At 32.0% G+C, this 21,291-nt stretch overlaps 1 protein-coding gene across 1 annotated transcript in view; it reads left to right on the forward strand.

Moving 5' to 3' along the window:
• LOC148958034 (glyceraldehyde-3-phosphate dehydrogenase-like) overlaps nucleotides 1-463 on the forward strand; it is a 42,512-nt gene extending 42,049 nt beyond the window's left edge. Inside the window, exon 8 of the mRNA XM_089114078.1 lies at nucleotides 253-463. Within this exon, the coding sequence (XP_088970204.1) occupies nucleotides 253-316 (64 nt within the window). The 3' untranslated portion in view covers nucleotides 317-463. The remainder of the gene's footprint in view (nucleotides 1-252) is intronic.
• The last annotated feature ends 20,828 nt before the right edge of the window (nucleotides 464-21,291 follow it).

The raw sequence follows: 21,291 nt of genomic DNA on the forward strand, positions 1-21,291 counted from the left end.
AGATGGAATGTATTTAGCAGATTTGTCCAATATTCACACTTCCGGCTACAACTAATTTGTCGAGTCATTCAGAAACGCCCTATGGACTCAAAACCTGCACGTAGTAAAATATATTTGTCGTCTTATAACTAAAACCATTAGGAGATTATCAAGTATCAAATTGAAGTTTCTTTCATCATCGGATTATAATATGTGTCATTTTCATTCATTTATTTAAAATAGTGGTTTATTCCATTTTTTTATCTTTTGAAGGTATGACAATGAATTTGGATACAGTCATCGTGTTTGCGACTTGATGATTCACATGGCAAAATGAACGTTTAAGTCCAAAATGTGACCGGGCGGCTGGTGAAAGAGTGTAATCTTAGAAAAACTCCTTTGAATCCACTTGCTAGTTCAGTAGTTCTCATAAGTCTCTGATTTACTTCTATTTAAATTGCTTGAATGATTTACAGAAACGTTATTTTCCTTCAAATCTCTGCAGACATCAAAGCTGTGCTTTAATTCCATGAAAATAGAATTAAAAGCCTCTCAAATGCATCGGTGGTTTGCAACTTAAGAGCCTGGGTTACAGAATGAGACAAAAAATGTCGTATAATGAACAGGCACGTTAAGGAATCAGTTTCTACATCACCAGATTAAATCCGAGAAGGTAAAGATAGATTGTGATGAAGAGAAGGTATTCAGCAAATGAAGAATACACCTAAAACTTGATCGCCAGCTACTTGGTGTCTTGGGAGCTCGAGTACCCGTTCAGGAATTTTTTAGCAGAGGGTCTCAGCAACCTCTTACGCCATTTTATCAAAGCACAAAAGTAGTATGTTTCCCGAATCTAAAAATCATGGAAACACTATCCTACCCTCAGGCTTGAGCACATAGAAAAAATCAACATTTGAATAAAGCAAGGCCTATCTTTCCAAAAAAATACCCATCCATTCAGAGGCCCACGTTATTACAATGAGCAAAAAATCACGCGATTAAAGCATGACATGGTGTTCATCGTATGCAAAGGTCCTGGCTACTTTCACTTTTCAAGAGATAGGCAGTCAAGAAGTTGCAAAACTATTAAAATCCCTGGATGGCAAGAAATCTACTGGTGAAGATAAAATTCCCCCGAAGCTTGTATCCTTGGCTGCAAATGAAATTACAAATACGGCAATAAACTGTAGCATTCGAAATTTTTGTTTCCCAAACGATGCAAAGAAAGCGACAGTTTGCCCACTAGATAAAGGGGAATCAAATCGTACATTAGAAAGAAACTGCCGCTCAGTTAGTGTTCTCAATACCTTTTCAAAGATATATCAAAATATCAATTGGGTCAATATTTAGATTACCCGCTTTCAGTCTTCATTGCTGCGTCTCGACAAACGTGTTTAATTTTTTAACATTGTCATTTGTGGTGGCTGGGTACAACTTCCTAGATGGCATTTCTTTGCCATGGGCATTTGGATAGAAGGGGTTTCCGTCTCTCTATAAGCACAAGGAATCGGTAGTATTCTGAGTATAAATTTTTAGCATGGTTATTTGTGGTGGCTGGATACAACTCCCTAGGTGGCATCGTTTGCCATGGGCACTTGGATAGAAGGGGTTTCCGTCTCTCTATAAGCACAAGGAATCGCTAGGATTCTGTGTATAAATTTTAAGATGGTTATTTGTGATGGCTGGGTACAACTTCCTAGGTAGCATCATTTGCCATGGGCATTTGGATAGAAGGGGTTTCCGTCTCTTTCTAAGCACAAGGAATCGGTAGGATTCTGTGTATAAATTCTTAACATGGTTATTTGTGGTGGCTGGGTACAACTCCCTAGGTGGCATTTCTTTGCCATGGGTACTTGGATAGAAGGGGTTTCCGTCTCTCTATAAGCACAAGGAATCGGTAGGATTCTGTGTGTAAATTTTTAACATGGTTATTTGTGGTGACTGGATACAACTTCCGAGGTGGCATCATTTGCCATGGGCATTTGGATAGAAGAGTTTTCCGTCTCTCTCTAAGCATAAGGAATAGGTAGGATTCTGTGAAAAAAATTTTTAAAATGGTTATTTGTGGTGGCTGGGCACAATGATACTGAGGTTGCATCTTTTGCCATGGGCACTTGGAAAGAAGGGGTTTCCGTCTCTCTATAAGCACCGATCCGATATGATTCCATTCCACATTAGCAGCGGAATGGTTTGACTCCGCAAAAACGATACGGGGCGTATCGGATTCAAGCGTCATCGTGTGTGAACAGAAGGCCTATACGATATGAAAAGCGATCCGATACGAAATGAACCGGTATCGTGTGAAGAGGGCCTTAGACCCCGTTTACACTAGAGTGTTTTATCCGGATAAATTTTTATCCGTTTACGTTGTACCGGATAAAATTTTATTCGTTTAGCCCCTCCGTTTACACGGTGAAACTAAGTGGTGAGTTTTTTAATTAGGCATGCGCACAACCCTTGATTTAAGAACGCGCGAAAATAATTTTCATTGATGTCAGAGTGAACACGTTCATATTTCTGTCATAAAGTCGACAAGGCCAAAGAAATCGGAAAATATATCGATGGGAAGTAGCAAAAAGGCTGATTAGAACTTCACATGGACAGATAAGGAAACTGCTTTACTGCTCCAAGGTCTTTCCCAGAATCGGCGTGGTCGTCGATTTCTTCTTGAAGCTTTCAGAATACGGCTTGTTCTTTGTAGCCGTGAATTGCTATCGTCAACTATTGATTCCAAGTTGCGTTCTCAGATAGAACAGCTAGCAGAGCGTTAACCTTGCTGCAGCAGCTACAGAGCTTAAAATGCAAACAGAGATAGTGTGATGTTTTGAAGTGAACTTTCATCCTTGATAGTTCAGGAAACAGCGAAAATGACATGAAATATTAACAAAAGCGCGCCAATTTTTTCTCTTGCGCCGTTTCGTTATCATATTTAAATGGTCTCAATATGAAACAGAATAGCCTCACTGTGTATGCATATAAAAATTTATCCGGATAAAACTGTTTACACTCCCCTTTGCCGGATAATTTTTTATCCGGACAAAAATTTATTCGCTTTCGTAGCAGGATAAATATTTGTACGGCAAAGCGGATAAATATCTACACGGATAAAATTCGCTCGTGTAGACGGAGAGCCTATCCGCAAAAATTTTTATTCGGATGAAAATTTATCCGGATAAAACACTCTAGTAGAAGCGGGGTTTTAGTTCAAGCACCAGGCGTGGCGGAGTGCGGGCCGAGCACATAGTCTAAGCATAAAGCCTTGGCCAAACTTGGCAACATTGTTGCCCGACAAAGTTGCTCGAAATTTTGTTAATTTTTTCGTCGCCGAAACATGGTGGCCAAACTGGGCAACATTGTCGTGCAGCATCTTTTGATGATGTTGTCAAAACAGCGTGCCAAATATGATCTGATATGTGATTTTCCGCGCCATATTTGATTTGAGCCAAAATTTGGATAATAATGGCAGATAGAAAGCAAGCTGCAGCTACTGGAAGCTGTTTTGACATCACAACACCTTTGTTGCTTAGCACTCTATGGTCGAGCACGCTGGTAGCATTTGGCTGATTTGTTTTTTCAAAGAGCTTGCATTTGGACTTGTTTGAGACGAGACTTTTTATTCTTCCTAAACTATTCTTCTACTCCATGGTTTTCTTCCCATTCGGTCAATCAACTTGAAAGCTTTCAATTTTGACAGGCCATTTTATTTGAATCGAGTAGAGCATACTGTTTTGCAATACATCACTGTGCACGTTGGTTTTTCAGATGGGAAATTAAGGTGAATTGTTGCCCGACAATGTGGCCAAACTGGACAACATAGAGCTGAGCAACAAATGTTGCCGAAAAATGTTTGAGCATGTTCAAACATTCGAGCAACAAATTTCTTGATGAATCTGTCGGCCGACACGGTGGCCAAACTGGACAACATTTGAGCAACATTAGGAATTTGAGAATGTTGCCCGACAATGTTGCCCAGTTTGGCCAAGGCTTAAGGAAATACCTTGCACAAAGTTGGCGGCATGCCAGTGTGTGACACCTTGTTGTTGTAATTTTTTTTATTTCGATATAAGAAACAATAGCTAACAATATATACATAAATATACAAAGTTAACTAATCAAAATCGAATATAGCTACCAGTTAGTACATAAAAAGGAATTATGGATACAAAATTAAAGATTACATTGCATTTTCTGGCAGAAACTGACAGGCACTGCATTTGCAATTCGGTCCGTCCCATTGTTTTATTGGATTTTTAAAACTCTTCAAATCTTCTGCGGATTTCAACTCGTTGGGTAGGCCATTCCAAATCTGTGGCCCGATTGACATAAGACTTTTGGATCCAAATGTTGTTTGCTTAGGTCTTACATGGCCTAAGTTATTCTGATTTCTTAATTAGGTCTAAGATGGGCTAAGTTATTCGGAGTTATTCGTATGATCATTATAGAGAAATCTTAGGGCACGTTCTTGTATTTGTTCAATTTTCTGTAATGATTTCGACGATGAAAAATACCAGACCAAGGGAGAATAACTGAAATTGGAATATACGAAGCTCTGGAAAAAAACTTCATTCTCCTGGAAACCCATAAACGTCTTTAATCTTTAAAGAACATTCAATTGTGTTGCAGCTTTTTTGCAAAGATTCGAAATATGTGATTCGAAATCAAGTTTGTAATCCGTTACTCCAAAAAGCTTGACGGTCTCATCAGATTGAATTTTTGATCATTAATGATCATTTGTTCTCCACTAGTATTTGTCTTGTTTTTCTTAAGAATTAAAGCATGAAATTTTTCAGGGTTTCCAATCTTTTCCTTTTGTTCTAACCATGATAAGGTAATTCCCGTTTCTTTTTGCAAGGTATTTACAAGATCACGCATGTTTCTAGAAAAATAAGAAAGTGTATTGTCGTCTGCATAATTATAGAGCGTTGCTTGTTTTATGAGTAGAAATAAGTCACTTATGTAAAAATTGAACAGGACTGGTCCTAGCACAGAGCCCTGGGGTACACCAGACATAACCTCTTGAAAAGAGCTGTATGAATTGTTTATCCGAACACACTGATTTCGTTTTTTGAGATAGGAATAAATTAGAACTAGAGCATTTTCATCAAATCCATACGCATGCAGTTTGGCGATAACCAAATCATATGGGATACAATCGAAAGCTTTCGAAAGATCGATTAAGACTGCACCAACGAAATAGCCATTGTCAAGGCTAGTCTTCCAGTCTTCTATCAAACGTATCAAAACATGTTGGGTTGCAAACGTGCTTATAGAGAGTCGGAAACCCCTTCTATCCAATGATGCCATCTCGGAAGTTGTACCCAGCCACCACAAAAAACCATGTTAAAAATTAACACACAGAATCCTACCGATTCCTTGTGCTTATAGAGAGACGGAAACCCCTTCTATCCAAATGCCCATGGCAAATGATGCCACCTCGGAAGTTGTATCCAGTCACCACAAATAACCATGTTAAAAATTTACACACAGAATCCTACCGATTTCTTGTGCTTATAGAGAGACTGAAACCCCTTCTATCCAAGTGCCCATGGCGAACGATGCCACCTAGGAAGTTGTATTCAGCCACCACAAATAACCACGCTAAAAATTTATACACAGAATCCTACCTATTCCTTGTGCTTATAGAGAGACGGAAACCCCTTCTATCCAAGTGCACATGGCAAACGTTGCCACCTCAATATGATTGTACCCAGCCCCCACAAATAACCATGTTCAGAATTTATACACAGAATCCTACGGATTCTTTGTGCTTATAGAGAGACGGAAACCCCTTCTATCCAAGTGCCCATGGCAAACGATGCCACGTCAGTATGATTGTACCCAGCCCCCACAAATAATCATGTTTAGAATTTATACACAGAATCCTACCGATTCCATATGCTTATAGAAAGACAGAAACCCATGTCAAACGATGACACCTCATTATGATTGTACCATAGTTATGACTATGATTGTACCCAGCCACCACAATTAACCATGTTAAAAATTAATATACAAAATCCTACCGATTCTTTTTGCTTACAGAGAGTCGGAAAACCCCTTCCATCCTAGTGCCCATGACAAATTATGCCATCTCAGTATGATTGTACCCAGCCACCACAAATAATGATGTTAAAAATTGATATACAAAATCCCATCGTTTCCTTGTGCTTATAGAAAGACGGAAGAACCCTTTCCACCCCCCTCCCTCTAAACCTATTGGCCTAGTTAGGCCCCTGACTGCAGTCATACTAAATTGACTGACGATAATAAATGAAAACAACTACCTTAAAATGCCACACATAAAATTAATATAAATTGTTTTTTTTCTACTTACTCTTGTTTAAATTTATAAAATGATAAAAAAACGTACCTGCATTTTAATATTTAATATTGAATAAGCTTAAAGGAAATGTTATTATATTTTTTTCATGCCCATTGCAAATGCAAATATAATTTTTTCTGTCGAATCTTTCTGGGAAAGTATAAAACGAGAATTTCGTGATACATCTATAACAACGTTTCCTGGCGTTACGGCCTCAGGAAGGATTGCTAGTGGTAGTTTGTCTTCTCTTTGATTTTGGCGCGCAGTTTGAGTGGATGGCTTGCAACGGCTTGAAAGGTATGTTACTCTTGACAAATTACTTTTACTGGCGTTATTAAAGATTTTGGAGTTCCATTTTGGTATTAAGGACCTGGTTTATCGCCAGTGTTTGTAGTAATTGTGCTTGCAGTGGCTCGGAGAACCCAAAGGAGTAATTTTGTAAGTTAGATATTCATTTGAACCAAATTTTAAAGTTTTTTTGAATGATCTGCACCTATTTACCTTTGTTTAATTTATTCCTATGAAAAATATCAGTGCAAAGGAAACATTGCTTTTATACACAACGTTACATTATTTCACTAACTTGATAGAATTAAATTACTTCTACGAATTAAAAAACAGTCTGTTTTAGTATAAATTTTGTTGACAATTGCTGACCATGTTTGAACTTGCCGTAACTTCAAGAATAATCTGTTGAATTTTCGTTTCAGTATCTTGCATAGTTTCAGAGAAAATTGCATTCATACAAAGATAAATCAAGATTTTTTGTTTCATATACAAAAACAGAAATCTAAGGGTTTTCTTTGTACGGTTGAGATTTTACAAAAAACTATGAAACTAAGGAACTAGAAAAAGTCAAAATTATCAATTAGAAAGTCAACCACACCAGAAGAACAAGTTTTTGGGACATTTAAAAACACTTTTGAGTTCTCTACTGCCGCTGAAATTTTGAAATTACAAAGTATTTGAGGAATTTTTTCAAGCTACAATATGAAAACTAACATTTCAATTGTGAAAAAACATGAACCAAATATTTTGTTGACAATTGCTGACCATATTTGAACTCGCCGTACCTTCAAGAATAATCTGTTGAATTTTCGTTTCAGTATCTTGCATAGTTTCAGAGAGAATTGCATTCATACAAAGATAAATCAAGATTTTTGTTTCATATACAAAAACAGAAATCTAAGGGTTTACTTTGTACGGTTGAGATTTTACACAAAACTATGAAACTAAGGAACTAGAAAAAGTCAAGATTATCAATTAGAAAGTCAACCACACCAGAAAAACAAGTTTTTGGGACATTTAAAAACACTTTTGAGTTCTCTAATGCCGCTGAAATTTTGAAATTACAAAATATTTGAGGAATTTTTTCAAGCTACGATATGAAAACTAACATTTCAATTGTGAAAAAACATGAACCAAATATTTTGTTGACAATTGCTGACCATATTTGAACTCGCCGTACCTTCAAGAATAATCTGTTGAATTTTCGTTTCAGTATCTTGCATAGTTTCAGAGCAAATTGCATTCATACAAAGATAAATCAAGATTTTTTGTTTCATATACAAAATCAGAAATCTGAGGTTTTACTTTGTACGGTTGAGATTTTACACAAAACTATGAAACTAAGGAACTAGAAAAAGTCAAAATTATCAATTAGAAGGTCAACCACACCAGAAAAATAAGTTTTTAGGACATTTAAAAACACTTTTGAGTTCTCTAATGCCGCTGAAAGTTTGAAATTACAAAGTTTTTAAGGAAATTTTTTAAGCTACAATATGAAAACTAACATTTCAATTGTGAAAAAAACATGAACCAAATATTTTGTTGACAATTGCTGACCATATTTGAACTCGCCGTACCTTCAAGAATAATCTGTTGAATTTTCGTTTCAGTATCTTGCATAGTTTCAGAGCAAATTGCATTCATACAAAGATAAATCAAAATTTTTTGTTTCATATACAAAATCAGAAATCTAAGGTTTTACTTTGTACGGTTGAGATTTTAGAAAAAACTATGAAACTAAGGAACTAGTAAAGGTCAAAATTATCAATTAGAAAGTCAACCACACCAGAAAAGCAAGTTTTTGGGACATTTAAAAACACTTTTGAATTCTCTAATGCCGCTGAAAGTTTGAAATTACAAAGTTTTTAAGGAAATTTTTTAAGCTGCAAATAGAAAGCTAACATTTCATTTGTGAATAAAACATGAACCAAATATTTTTTTTGGCAATTGCTGACAATATTTAAACTTGCCGTACCTTCAAGAATAATCTGTTCAATTTGCGTTTCAGTATCTTGCATAGTTTCAGAGAAAATTGCGTTCATACAAAGATAAATCAAGATTTTTTGTTTCATATACAAAAACAGAAATCTCAGGGGTTACTTTGTACGGTTGAGATTTTACAAAAAACTATGAAACTAAGGAACTAGAAAAAATCAAAATTATCAATTAGAAGGTCAACCACACCAGAAAAATAAGTTTCTAGGACATTTAAAAACACTTTTGAGTTCTCTAATGCCGCTGAAAGTTTGAAATTACAAAGTTTTTAAGGAAATTTTTTAAGCTACAATATGAAAACTAACATTTCAATTGTGAAAAAAACATGAACCAAATATTTTGTTGACAATTGCTGACCATATTTGAACTCGCCGTACCTTCAAGAATAATCTGTTGAATTTTCGTTTCAGTATCTTGCATAGTTTCAGAGCAAATTGCATTCATACAAAGATAAATCAAAATTTTTTGTTTCATATACAAAATCAGAAATCTAAGGTTTTACTTTGTACGGTTGAGATTTTACAAAAAACTATGAAACTAAGGAACTAGTAAAGGTCAAAATTATCAATTAGAAAGTCAACCACACCAGAAAAGCAAGTTTTTGGGACATTTAAAAACACTTTTGAGTTCTCTAATGCCGCTGAAAGTTTGAAATTACAAAGTTTTTAAGGAAATTTTTTAAGCTGCAAATAGAAAGCTAACATTTCATTTGTGAATAAAACATGAACCAAATATTTTTTTGACATTTGCTGACCATATTTGAACTTGCCGTACCTTCAAGAATGATCTGTTGAATGTTCGTTTCAGTATCTTGCATAGTTTCAGAGAAAATTGCATTCATACAAAGATAAATCAAGATTTTTTGTTTCATATACAGAAACAGAAATCAAATGGTTTACTTTGTACGGTTTAGATTTCACACAAAACTATGAAACTAAGGAACTAGAAAAAGTCAAAATTATCAATTAGAAAGTCAACCACACAAGAAAAACAAGTTTTTGGGACATTTAAAAACGCTTTCGAGTTCTCTAATGCCGCTGAAAGTTTAAAATTACAAAGTTTTTAAGGAAATTTTTTAAGCTGCAAATAGAAAACTAACATTTCAATTGTGAATAAACCATGAACCAAATATTTTTTTGGCAATTTCTGACAATATTTAAACTTGCCGTACCTTCAAGAATAATCTGTTGAATTTGCGTTTCAGTATCTTGCATAGTTTCAGAGAAAATTGCGTTCATACAAAGATAAATCAAGATTTTTTGTTTCATATACAAAAACAGAAATCAAATGGTTTACTTTGTACGGTTGAGATTTCACACAAAACTATGAAACTAAGGAACTAGAAAAAGTCAAAACTATCAATTAGAAAGTCAACCACACAAGAAAAACAAGTTTTTGGGACATTTAAAAACGCTTTCGAGTTCTCTAATGCCGCTGAAAGTTTGAAATTACAAAGATTTTAAGGAAATTTTTTAAGCTGCAAATAGAAAACTAACATTTCAATTGTGAATAAACCATGAACCAAATATTTTTTTTGGCAATTGCTGACAATATTTAAACTTGCCGTACCTTCAAGAATAATCTGTTCAATTTGCGTTTCAGTATCTTGCATAGTTTCAGAGAAAATTGCGTTCATACAAAGATAAATCAAGATTTTTTGTTTCATATACAAAAACAGAAATCTCAGGGGTTTCTTTGTACGGTTGAGATTTTACAAAAAACTATGAAACTAAGGAACTAGAAAAAATCAAAATTATCAATTAGAAGGTCAACCACACCAGAAAAATAAGTTTCTAGGACATTTAAAAACACTTTTGAGTTCTCTAATGCCGCTGAAAGTTTGAAATTACAAAGTTTTTAAGGAAATTTTTTAAGCTACAATATGAAAACTAACATTTCAATTGTGAAAAAAACATGAACCAAATATTTTGTTGACAATTGCTGACCATATTTGAACTCGCCGTACCTTCAAGAATAATCTGTTGAATTTTCGTTTCAGTATCTTGCATAGTTTCAGAGCAAATTGCATTCATACAAAGATAAATCAAAATTTTTTGTTTCATATACAAAATCAGAAATCTAAGGTTTTACTTTGTACGGTTGAGATTTTACAAAAAACTATGAAACTAAGGAACTAGTAAAGGTCAAAATTATCAATTAGAAAGTCAACCACACCAGAAAAGCAAGTTTTTGGGACATTTAAAAACACTTTTGAGTTCTCTAATGCCGCTGAAAGTTTGAAATTACAAAGTTTTTAAGGAAATTTTTTAAGCTGCAAATAGAAAGCTAACATTTCATTTGTGAATAAAACATGAACCAAATATTTTTTTGACATTTGCTGACCATATTTGAACTTGCCGTACCTTCAAGAATGATCTGTTGAATGTTCGTTTCAGTATCTTGCATAGTTTCAGAGAAAATTGCATTCATACAAAGATAAATCAAGATTTTTTGTTTCATATACAGAAACAGAAATCAAATGGTTTACTTTGTACGGTTTAGATTTCACACAAAACTATGAAACTAAGGAACTAGAAAAAGTCAAAATTATCAATTAGAAAGTCAACCACACAAGAAAAACAAGTTTTTGGGACATTTAAAAACGCTTTCGAGTTCTCTAATGCCGCTGAAAGTTTAAAATTACAAAGTTTTTAAGGAAATTTTTTAAGCTGCAAATAGAAAACTAACATTTCAATTGTGAATAAACCATGAACCAAATATTTTTTTGGCAATTTCTGACAATATTTAAACTTGCCGTACCTTCAAGAATAATCTGTTGAATTTGCGTTTCAGTATCTTGCATAGTTTCAGAGAAAATTGCGTTCATACAAAGATAAATCAAGATTTTTTGTTTCATATACAAAAACAGAAATCAAATGGTTTACTTTGTACGGTTGAGATTTCACACAAAACTATGAAACTAAGGAACTAGAAAAAGTCAAAACTATCAATTAGAAAGTCAACCACACAAGAAAAACAAGTTTTTGGGACATTTAAAAACGCTTTCGAGTTCTCTAATGCCGCTGAAAGTTTGAAATTACAAAGATTTTAAGGAAATTTTTTAAGCTGCAAATAGAAAACTAACATTTCAATTGTGAATAAACCATGAACCAAATATTTTTTTTGGCAATTGCTGACAATATTTAAACTTGCCGTACCTTCAAGAATAATCTGTTCAATTTGCGTTTCAGTATCTTGCATAGTTTCAGAGAAAATTGCGTTCATACAAAGATAAATCAAGATTTTTTGTTTCATATACAAAAACAGAAATCTCAGGGGTTACTTTGTACGGTTGAGATTTTACAAAAAAATATGAAACTAAGGAACTAGAAAAAATCAAAATTATCAATTAGAAGGTCAACCACACCAGAAAAATAAGTTTTTTGGACATTTAAAAACACTTTTGAGTTCTCTATTACCGCTGAAAGTTTGAAATTACAAAGTTTTTAAGGAAATTTTTTAAGCTGCAAATAGAAAACTAACATTTCAATTGCTAATTAAACATGAACCAAACATTTTGTTCACAATTACTGACCATATTTGAACTCGCAGTACCTTCAAGAATAATCTGTTGAATTTTCGTTTCAGTATCTTGCATAGTTTCAGAGAGAATTGCATTCATACAAAGATAAATCAAGATTTTTGTTTCATATACAAAAACAGAAATCGAAGGTTTTACTTTGTACGGTTGAGATTTTACACAAAACTATGAAACTAAGGAACTAGAAAAGGTCAAAATTATCAATTAGAAAGTCAACCACACCAGAAAAGCAAGTTTTTGGGACATTTAAAAACACTTTTGAGTTCTCTAATGCCGCTGAAAGCGCTGAAATGAACTAGAAAAAGTCAAAATTATCAATTAGAAAGTCAATCACACCAGAAAAACAAGTTTTTGGGACATTTAAAAACACTTTTGAGTTCTCTAATGCCGCTGAAATTTTGAAATTACAAAGTATTTGAAGAATTTTTTGAAGCTACAATATGAAAACTAACATTTCAATTGTGAAAAAAACATGAACCAAATATTTTGTTGACAATCGCTGACCATATTTGAACTCGCCGTACCTTCAAGAATAATCTGTTAAATTTTCGTTTCAGTATCTTGCATAGTTTCAGAGCAAATTGCATTCATACAAAGATAAATCAAGATTTTTTGTTTCATATACAAAATCAGAAATCTAAGGTTTTACTTTGTACGGTTGAGATTTTACACAAAACTATGAAACTAAGGAACTAGAAAAAGTCAAAATTATCAATTAGAAGGTCAACAACACCAGACAAATAAGTTTTTAGGACATTTAAAAACACTTTTGAGTTCTCTAATGCCGCTGAAAGTTTGAAATTACAAAGTTTTTAAGGAAATTTTTTAAGCTACAATATGAAAACTAACATTTCAATTGTGAAAAAAACATGAACCAAATATTTTGTTGACAATTGCTGACCATATTTGAACTCGCCGTACCTTCAAGAATAATCTGTTGAATTTTCGTTTCAGTATCTTGCATAGTTTCAGAGCAAATTGCATTGATACAAAGATAAATCAAGATTTTTTGTTTCATATACAAAATCAGAAATCTAAGGTTTTACTTTGTACGGTTGAGATTTTACAAAAAACTATGAAACTAAGGAACTAGTAAAGGTCAAAATTGTCAATTAGAGAGTCAACCACACCAGAAAAGCAAGTTTTTGGGACATTTAAAAACACTTTTGAGTTCTCTAATGCCGCTGAAAGTTTGAAATTACAAAGTTTTTAAGGAAATTTTTTAAGCTGCAAATAGAAAGCTAACATTTCATTTGTGAATAAAACATGAACCAAATATTTTTTTGACATTTGCTGACCATATTTGAACTTGCCGTAACTTCAAGAATGATCTGTTGAATGTTTGTTTCAGTATCTTGCATAGTTTCAGAGAAAATTGCATTCATACAAAGATAAATCAAGATTTTTTGTTTCATATACAGAAACAGAAATCAAATGGTTTACTTTGTACGGTTGAGATTTCACACAAAACTATGAAACTAAGGAACTAGAAAAAGTCAAAATTATCAATTAGAAAGTCAACCACACAAGAAAAACAAGTTTTTGGGACATTTAAAAACGCTTTCGAGTTCTCTAATGCCGCTGAAAGTTTAAAATTACAAAGTTTTTAAGGAAATTTTTTAAGCTGCAAATAGAAAGCTAACATTTCATTTGTGAATAAAACATGAAACAAATATTTTTTTGACATTTGCTGACCATATTTGAACTTGCCGTACCTTCAAGAATGATCTGTTGAATGTTCGTTTCAGTATCTTGCATAGTTTCAGAGAAAATTGCATTCATACAAAGATAAATCAAGATTTTTTGTTTCATATACAGAAACAGAAATCAAATGGTTTACTTTGTACGGTTTAGATTTCACACAAAACTATGAAACTAAGGAACTAGAAAAAGTCAAAATTATCAATTAGAAAGTCAACCACACAAGAAAAACAAGTTTTTGGGACATTTAAAAACGCTTTCGAGTTCTCCAATGCCGCTGAAAGTTTAAAATTACAAAGTTTTTAAGGAAATTTTTTAAGCTGCAAATAGAAAACTAACATTTCAATTGTGAATAAACCATGAACCAAATATTTTTTTGGCAATTTCTGACAATATTTAAACTTGCCGTACCTTCAAGAATAATCTGTTGAATTTGCGTTTCAGTATCTTGCATAGTTTCAGAGAAAATTGCGTTCATACAAAGATAAATCAAGATTTTTTGTTTCATATACAAAAACAGAAATCAAATGGTTTACTTTGTACGGTTGAGATTTCACACAAAACTATGAAACTAAGGAACTAGAAAAAGTCAAAATTATCAATTAGAAAGTCAACCACACAAGAAAAACAAGTTTTTGGGACATTTAAAAACGCTTTCGAGTTCTCTAATGCCGCTGAAAGTTTGAAATTACAAAGATTTTAAGGAAATTTTTTAAGCTGCAAATAGAAAACTAACATTTCAATTGTGAATAAACCATGAACCAAATATTTTTTTTGGCAATTGCTGACAATATTTAAACTTACCGTACCTTCAAGAATAATCTGTTCAATTTGCGTTTCAGTATCTTGCATAGTTTCAGAGAAAATTGCGTTCATACAAAGATAAATCAAGATTTTTTGTTTCATATACAAAAACAGAAAACTCAGGGGTTACTTTGTACGGTTGAGATTTTACAAAAAACTATGAAACTAAGGAACTAGAAAAAATCAAAATTATCAATTACAAGGTCAACCACACCAGAAAAATAAGTTTTTTGGACATTTAAAAACACTTTTGAGCTCTCTATTACCGCTGAAAGTTTGAAATTACAAAGTTTTTAAGGAAATTTTTTAAGCTGCAAATAGAAAACTAACATTTCAATTGCTAATTAAACATGAACCAAACATTTTGTTCACAATTACTGACCATATTTGAACTGGCAGTACCTTCAAGAATAATCTGTTGAATTTTCGTTTCAGTATCTTGCATAGTTTCAGAGAGAATTGCATTCATACAAAGATAAATCAAGATTTTTGTTTCATATACAAAAACAGAAATCGAAGGTTTTACTTTGTACGGTTGAGATTTTACACAAAACTATGAAACTAAGGAACTAGAAAAGGTCAAAATTATCAATTAGAAAGTCAACCACACCAGAAAAGCAAGTTTTTGGGACATTTAAAAACACTTTTGAGTTCTCTAATGCCGCTGAAAGCGCTGAAATGAACTAGAAAAAGTCAAAATTATCAATTAGAAAGTCAATCACACCAGAAAAACAAGTTTTTGGGACATTTAAAAACACTTTTGAGTTCTCTAATGCCGCTAAATTTTTGAAATTACAAAGTATTTGAAGAATTTTTTCAAGCTACAATATGAAAACTAACATTTCAATTGTGAAAAAAACATGAACCAAATATTTTGTTGACAATTGCTGACCATATTTGAACTCGCCATACCTTCAAGAATATTCTGTTAAATTTTCGTTTCAGTATCTTGCATAGTTTCAGAGCAAATTGCATTCATACAAAGATAAATCAAGATTTTTTGTTTCATATACAAAATCAGAAATCTAAGGTTTTACTTTGTACGGTTGAGATTTTACACAAAACTATGAAACTAAGGAACTAGAAAAAGTCAAAATTATCAATTAGAAAGTCAACCACACCAGAAAAACAAGTTTTTGGGACATTTAAAAACACTTTTGCGTTCTCTAATGCCGCTGGAAGTTTGAAATTACAAAGTTTTTAAGGAAATTTTTTAAGCTACAATATGAAAACTAACATTTTAATTGTGAATAAAACATGAACCAATTATTTTGTTGACAATTGCTGACCATATTTGAACTCGCCGTACCTTCAAGAATAATCTGTTGAATGTTCTTTTCAGTATCTTGCATAGTTTCAGAGAAAATTGCATTCATACAAAGATGAATCAAGGTTTTTTGTTTCATAAACAAAATCAGAAATCTAAGGTTTTACTTTGTACGGTTGAGATTTTACAAAAAACTATGAAACTAAGGAACTAGAAAAAAGGCAAAATTATCAATTAGAAAGTCAACCACACCAGAAAAACAAGTTTTTAGGACATTTAAAAACACTTTTGAGTTCTCTAATGCCGCTGAAAGTTTGAAATTACAAAGTTTTTAAGGAATTTTTTCAAGCTGCAAATTGAAAACTAACATTTCAGTTGTGAATAAAACATAAACCAAATATTTTGTTGACAATTGCTGACCATATTGGAACTCGCCCTACCTTCAAGAATAATCTGTTGAATTTTCGTTTCAGTTTCTTGCATAATTTCAGAGAAAATTTCATTCATACAAAGACAAATCAAGATTTTCTTTTCATATGCAAAAACAGAAATCTCAGGGGTTACTTTGTACGGTTGAGATTTTACAAAAAACTATGAAACTAAGGAACTAGAGAAAAACAAAATTATCAATAAGAAAGTCACCCACACCAGAAAAACAAGTTTTTGGGACATTTAAAAACCCTTTTGAGTTCTCTAATACCGCTAAAAGTTTGAAATTACAAAGTTTTTGAGGAATTTTTTCAAGCTGCAAATTGAAAACTAACATTTCAATTTTAAATAAAACATGAACCAAATATTTTGTTGACAGATGCTGACCATATTTGAACTTGCCGTACCTTCAAGAATAATCTGTCAAATTTTCGTTTCAGTATCTTGCATAGTTTCAGAGCAAATTGCATTCATACAAAGATAAATCAAAATTTTTTGTTTCATATACAAAATCAGAAATCTAAGGTTTTACTTTGTACGGTTGAGATTTTACAAAAAACTATGAAACTAAGGAACTAGTAAAGGTCAAAATTGTCAATTAGAGAGTCAACCACACCAGAAAAGCAAGTTTTTGGGACATTTAAAAACACTTTTGAGTTCTCTAATGCCGCTGAAAGTTTGAAATTACAAAGTTTTTAAGGAATTTTTTCAAGCTGCAAATTGAAAACTAACATTTCAGTTGTGAATAAAACATAAACCAAATATTTTGTTGACAATTGCTGACCATATTGGAACTCGCCCTACCTTCAAAAATAATCTGTTGAATTTTCGTTTCAGTTTCTTGCATAATTTCAGAGAAAATTGCATTCATACAAAGACAAATCAAGATTTTCTTTTCATATACAAAAACAGAAATCTCAGGGGTTACTTTGTACGGTTGAGATTTTACAAAAAACTATGAAACTAAGGAACTAGAAAAAAACAAAATTATCAATAAGAAAGTCACCCACACCAGAAAAACAAGTTTTTGGGACATTTAAAAACCCTTTTGAGTTCTCTAATACCGCTAAAAGTTTGAAATTACAAAGTTTTTGAGGAATTTTTTCAAGCTGCAAATTGAAAACTAACATTTCAATTTTGAATAAAACATGAACCAAATATTTTGTTGACAGATGCTGACCATATTTGAACTTGCCGTACCTTCAAGAATAATCTGTCAAATTTTCGTTTCAGTATCTTGCATAGTTTCAGAGAGAATTGCATTCATACAAAGATAAATCAAGATATTTTGTTTCATATACAAAATCAGAAATCAAAGGGTTTACTTTGTACGGTCGAGATTTTACAAAAAACTAAGAAACTAAAGAGCTAGAAAAAGTCAAAATTATCAACTAGAAAGTGAACCACACAAGAAAAACAAGTTTTTGGGACATTTAAAAACACTTTTGAGTTCTCTAATGCCGCTGAAAGTTTGAAATTACAAAGTTTTTAAGGAAATTTTTTAAGCTGCAAATAGGAAACTAACATTTCAATTGTGAATAAACCATGAACCAAATATTTTTTTGGCAATTGCTGACAATATTTAAACTTGCCGTACCTTCAAGAATAATCTGTTGATTTTTCGCTTCAGTATCTTGCATAGTTTCAGAGAAAATTGCGTTCATACAAAGATAAATCAAGATTTTTTGTTTCATATACAAAAACAGAAATCTCAGGGGTTACTTTGTACGGTTGAGATTTTACAAAAAACTATGAAACTGAGGAACTAGAAAAAGTCAAAATTATCAATTAGAAGGTCAACCACACCAGAAAAATAAGTTTTTTGGACATTTAAAAACACTTTTGAGTTCTCTATTACCGCTGAAAGTTTGAAATTACAAAGTTTTTAAGGAAATTTTTTAAGCTGCAAATAGAAAACTAACATTTCAATTGCTAATTAAACATGAACCAAACATTTTGTTCACAATTACTGACCATATTTGAACTCGCAGTACCTTCAAGAATAATCTGTCAAATTTTCGTTTCAGTATCTTGCATAGTTTCAGAGAGAATTGCATTCATACAAAGATAAATCAAGATATTTTGTTTCATATACAAAATCAGAAATCAAAGGGTTTACTTTGTACGGTCGAGATTTTACAAAAAACTAAGAAACTAAGGAGCTAGAAAAAGTCACAATTATCAACTAGAAAGTGAACCACACAAGAAAAACAAGGTTTTGGGACATTTAAAAACACTTTTGAGTTCTCTAATGCCGCTGAAAGTTTGAAATTACAAAGTTTTTAAGGAAATTTTTTAAGCTGCAAATAGGAAACTAACATTTCAATTGTGAATAAACCATGAACCAAATATTTTTTTGGCAATTGCTGACAATATTTAAACTTGCCGTACCTTCAAGAATAATCTGTTGATTTTTCGCTTCAGTATCTTGCATAGTTTCAGAGAAAATTGCGTTCATACAAAGATAAATCAAGATTTTTTGTTTCATATACAAAAACAGAAATCTCAGGGGTTACTTTGTACGGTTGAGATTTTACAAAAAACTATGAAACTGAGGAACTAGAAAAAGTCAAAATTATCAATTAGAAGGTCAACCACACCAGAAAAATAAGTTTTTTGGACATTTAAAAACACTTTTGAGTTCTCTATTACCGCTGAAATTTTGAAATTACAAAGTTTTTAAGGAAATTTTTTAAGCTGCAAATAGAAAACTAACATTTCAATTGCTAATTAAACATGAACCAAATATTTTGTTGACAATTGCTAACCATATTCGAACTCGCCGTACCTTCAAGAATAATCTGTTGAATTTTCGTTTCAGTTTCTTGCATAATTTCAGAGAAATTTGCATTCATACAAAGATAAATCAAGATATTTTGTTTCATATACAAAATCAGAAATCTAAGGTTTTACTTTGTACGGTTGAGATTTTACAAAAAACTATTAAACTAAGGAACTAGAAAAAATCAAAATTATCAATTAGAAAGTCAACCACACCAAAAAAACAAGTTTATGGGACATTCAAAAACACTTTTGAGTTCTCTAATGCCGCTCAAAGTTTGAAATTACAAAGTTTTTGAGGAATTTCTTCAAGCTGCAAATTGAAAACCAACATTTCAATTGTAAATAAAACATGAACCAAATATTTTGTTGACCATTGATGACCATATTTTAACTTGCCGTACCTTCAAGAATAATCTGTGAAATTTTCGTTTCAGTATCTTGCATAGTTTCAGAGAAAATTGCATTCATACAAATATATTGTTTGCTTCATATACAAAATCAGAAAATTAAGGGTTTACTTTGTACGGTTGAGCTTTTACAAAAAACTATGAAACTAAGGAACTAGAAAAAGTCAAAATTATCAATTAGAAAGTCAACCACACCAGAAGAACAAGTTTTTGGGACATTTAAAAACACTTTCGCGTTCTCTAATGCCTCTGAAATTGTGAAATTACAAAGTTTTTAAGGAAATTTTTTAAGCTGCAAACTGAAAACTGTGAAAACTGTGAACATTTCAATTGTGAATAAAACATGAACCAAATATTTTGTTGACAATTGATGACCATATTTTAACTTGCCGTACCTTCAAGAATAATCTGTGAAATTTTCGTTTCAGTATCTTGCATAGTTTCAGAGAAAATTGCATTCATACAAATATAAATCAAAATTTTTTGTTTCATATACAAAATCAGAAATCTAAGGTTTTACTTTGTATGGTTGAGATTTCACAAAAAACTATCAAACTAAGGAACTAGAAAAAGTCAAAACAATCAATTAGAAAGTCAATCACAACAGAAAAACAAATTTTTGGGATATTTAAAAACACTTTTGAATTCTCTAATGCCGCTGAAAGTTTAAAATTACAAAGTTTTTAAGGAAATTTTTTAAGCTGCAAATAGAAAACTAACATTTCAATTGTGAATAAAACATGAACCAAATACTTTTTTGGCAATTGCTGACAATATTCAAAACTTACCGTACCTTCAAGAATAATCTGTTGAAATTTCGTTTCAGTATCTTGCATAGTTTCAGAGAAAATTGCATTCATACAAAGATAAATCAAGATTTTTTGTTTCATATACTAAAACAGAAATCTCAGGGGTTACTTTGTACGGTTGAGATTTTACAAAAAACTATGAAACTAAAGAACTGGAAAAAGTCAAAATTATCAATGAGAAGGTCAACCACACCAGAAAAATAAGTTTTTTGGACATTTAAAAACACTTTTTAGTTCTCTATTAGCGCTGAAAGTTTGATATTACAAAGTTTTTAAAATAAATTTTTTAAGCTGCATATAGAAAATTAACAGTTCAATTGCTAATAAAACATGAACCAAACATTTTGTTCACAATTATTGACCATATTTGAACTCGCCGTACTTTCAAAAATAATCTGTTGAATTTTCGTTTCAGTATCTTGCATAGTTTCAGAGAAAATTGCATTCATACAAAGATAAATCAAGATTTTTTGTTTCATATACAATATCAGAAATCTAAGGTTTTACTTTGTACGGTTGAGATTTTACAAAAAACTATTAAACTAAGGAACTAGAAAAAGTCAAAATTATCAATTAGAAAGTCAACCACACCAGAAAAACAAGTTTTTAGGACATTTAAAAACACTTTTGAGTTTTCTAAAGCCGCTGAAAGTTTGAAATTACAAAGTTTTTAAGTAATTTTTTTAAACTGCAAATAGAAAACTAACATTTCAATTGTGAATGAAACATGAACCAAATTTTTTTTGGCAATTGCTGAACATATTTGAACTTGCCGTACCTTCAAGAAAAATCTGTTGAATTTTCGTTTCAGTATCTTGCATAGTTTCAGAGAAAATTGCATTCATACAAAGATCAATCAAGATTTTTTGTTTCATATACAAAAACAGAAATCTAAGGGTTTACTTTGTACGGTTGAGATTTTACAAAAAACTAAGAAACTAAGGAACTAGAAAAAGTCAAAATTA

This window comes from Rhopilema esculentum, chromosome 19 (assembly GCF_057945365.1).
Source record: "Rhopilema esculentum isolate cy_ngs chromosome 19, ASM5794536v1, whole genome shotgun sequence".
Classification (NCBI taxonomy): Eukaryota; Metazoa; Cnidaria; class Scyphozoa; order Rhizostomeae; family Rhizostomatidae; genus Rhopilema; species Rhopilema esculentum.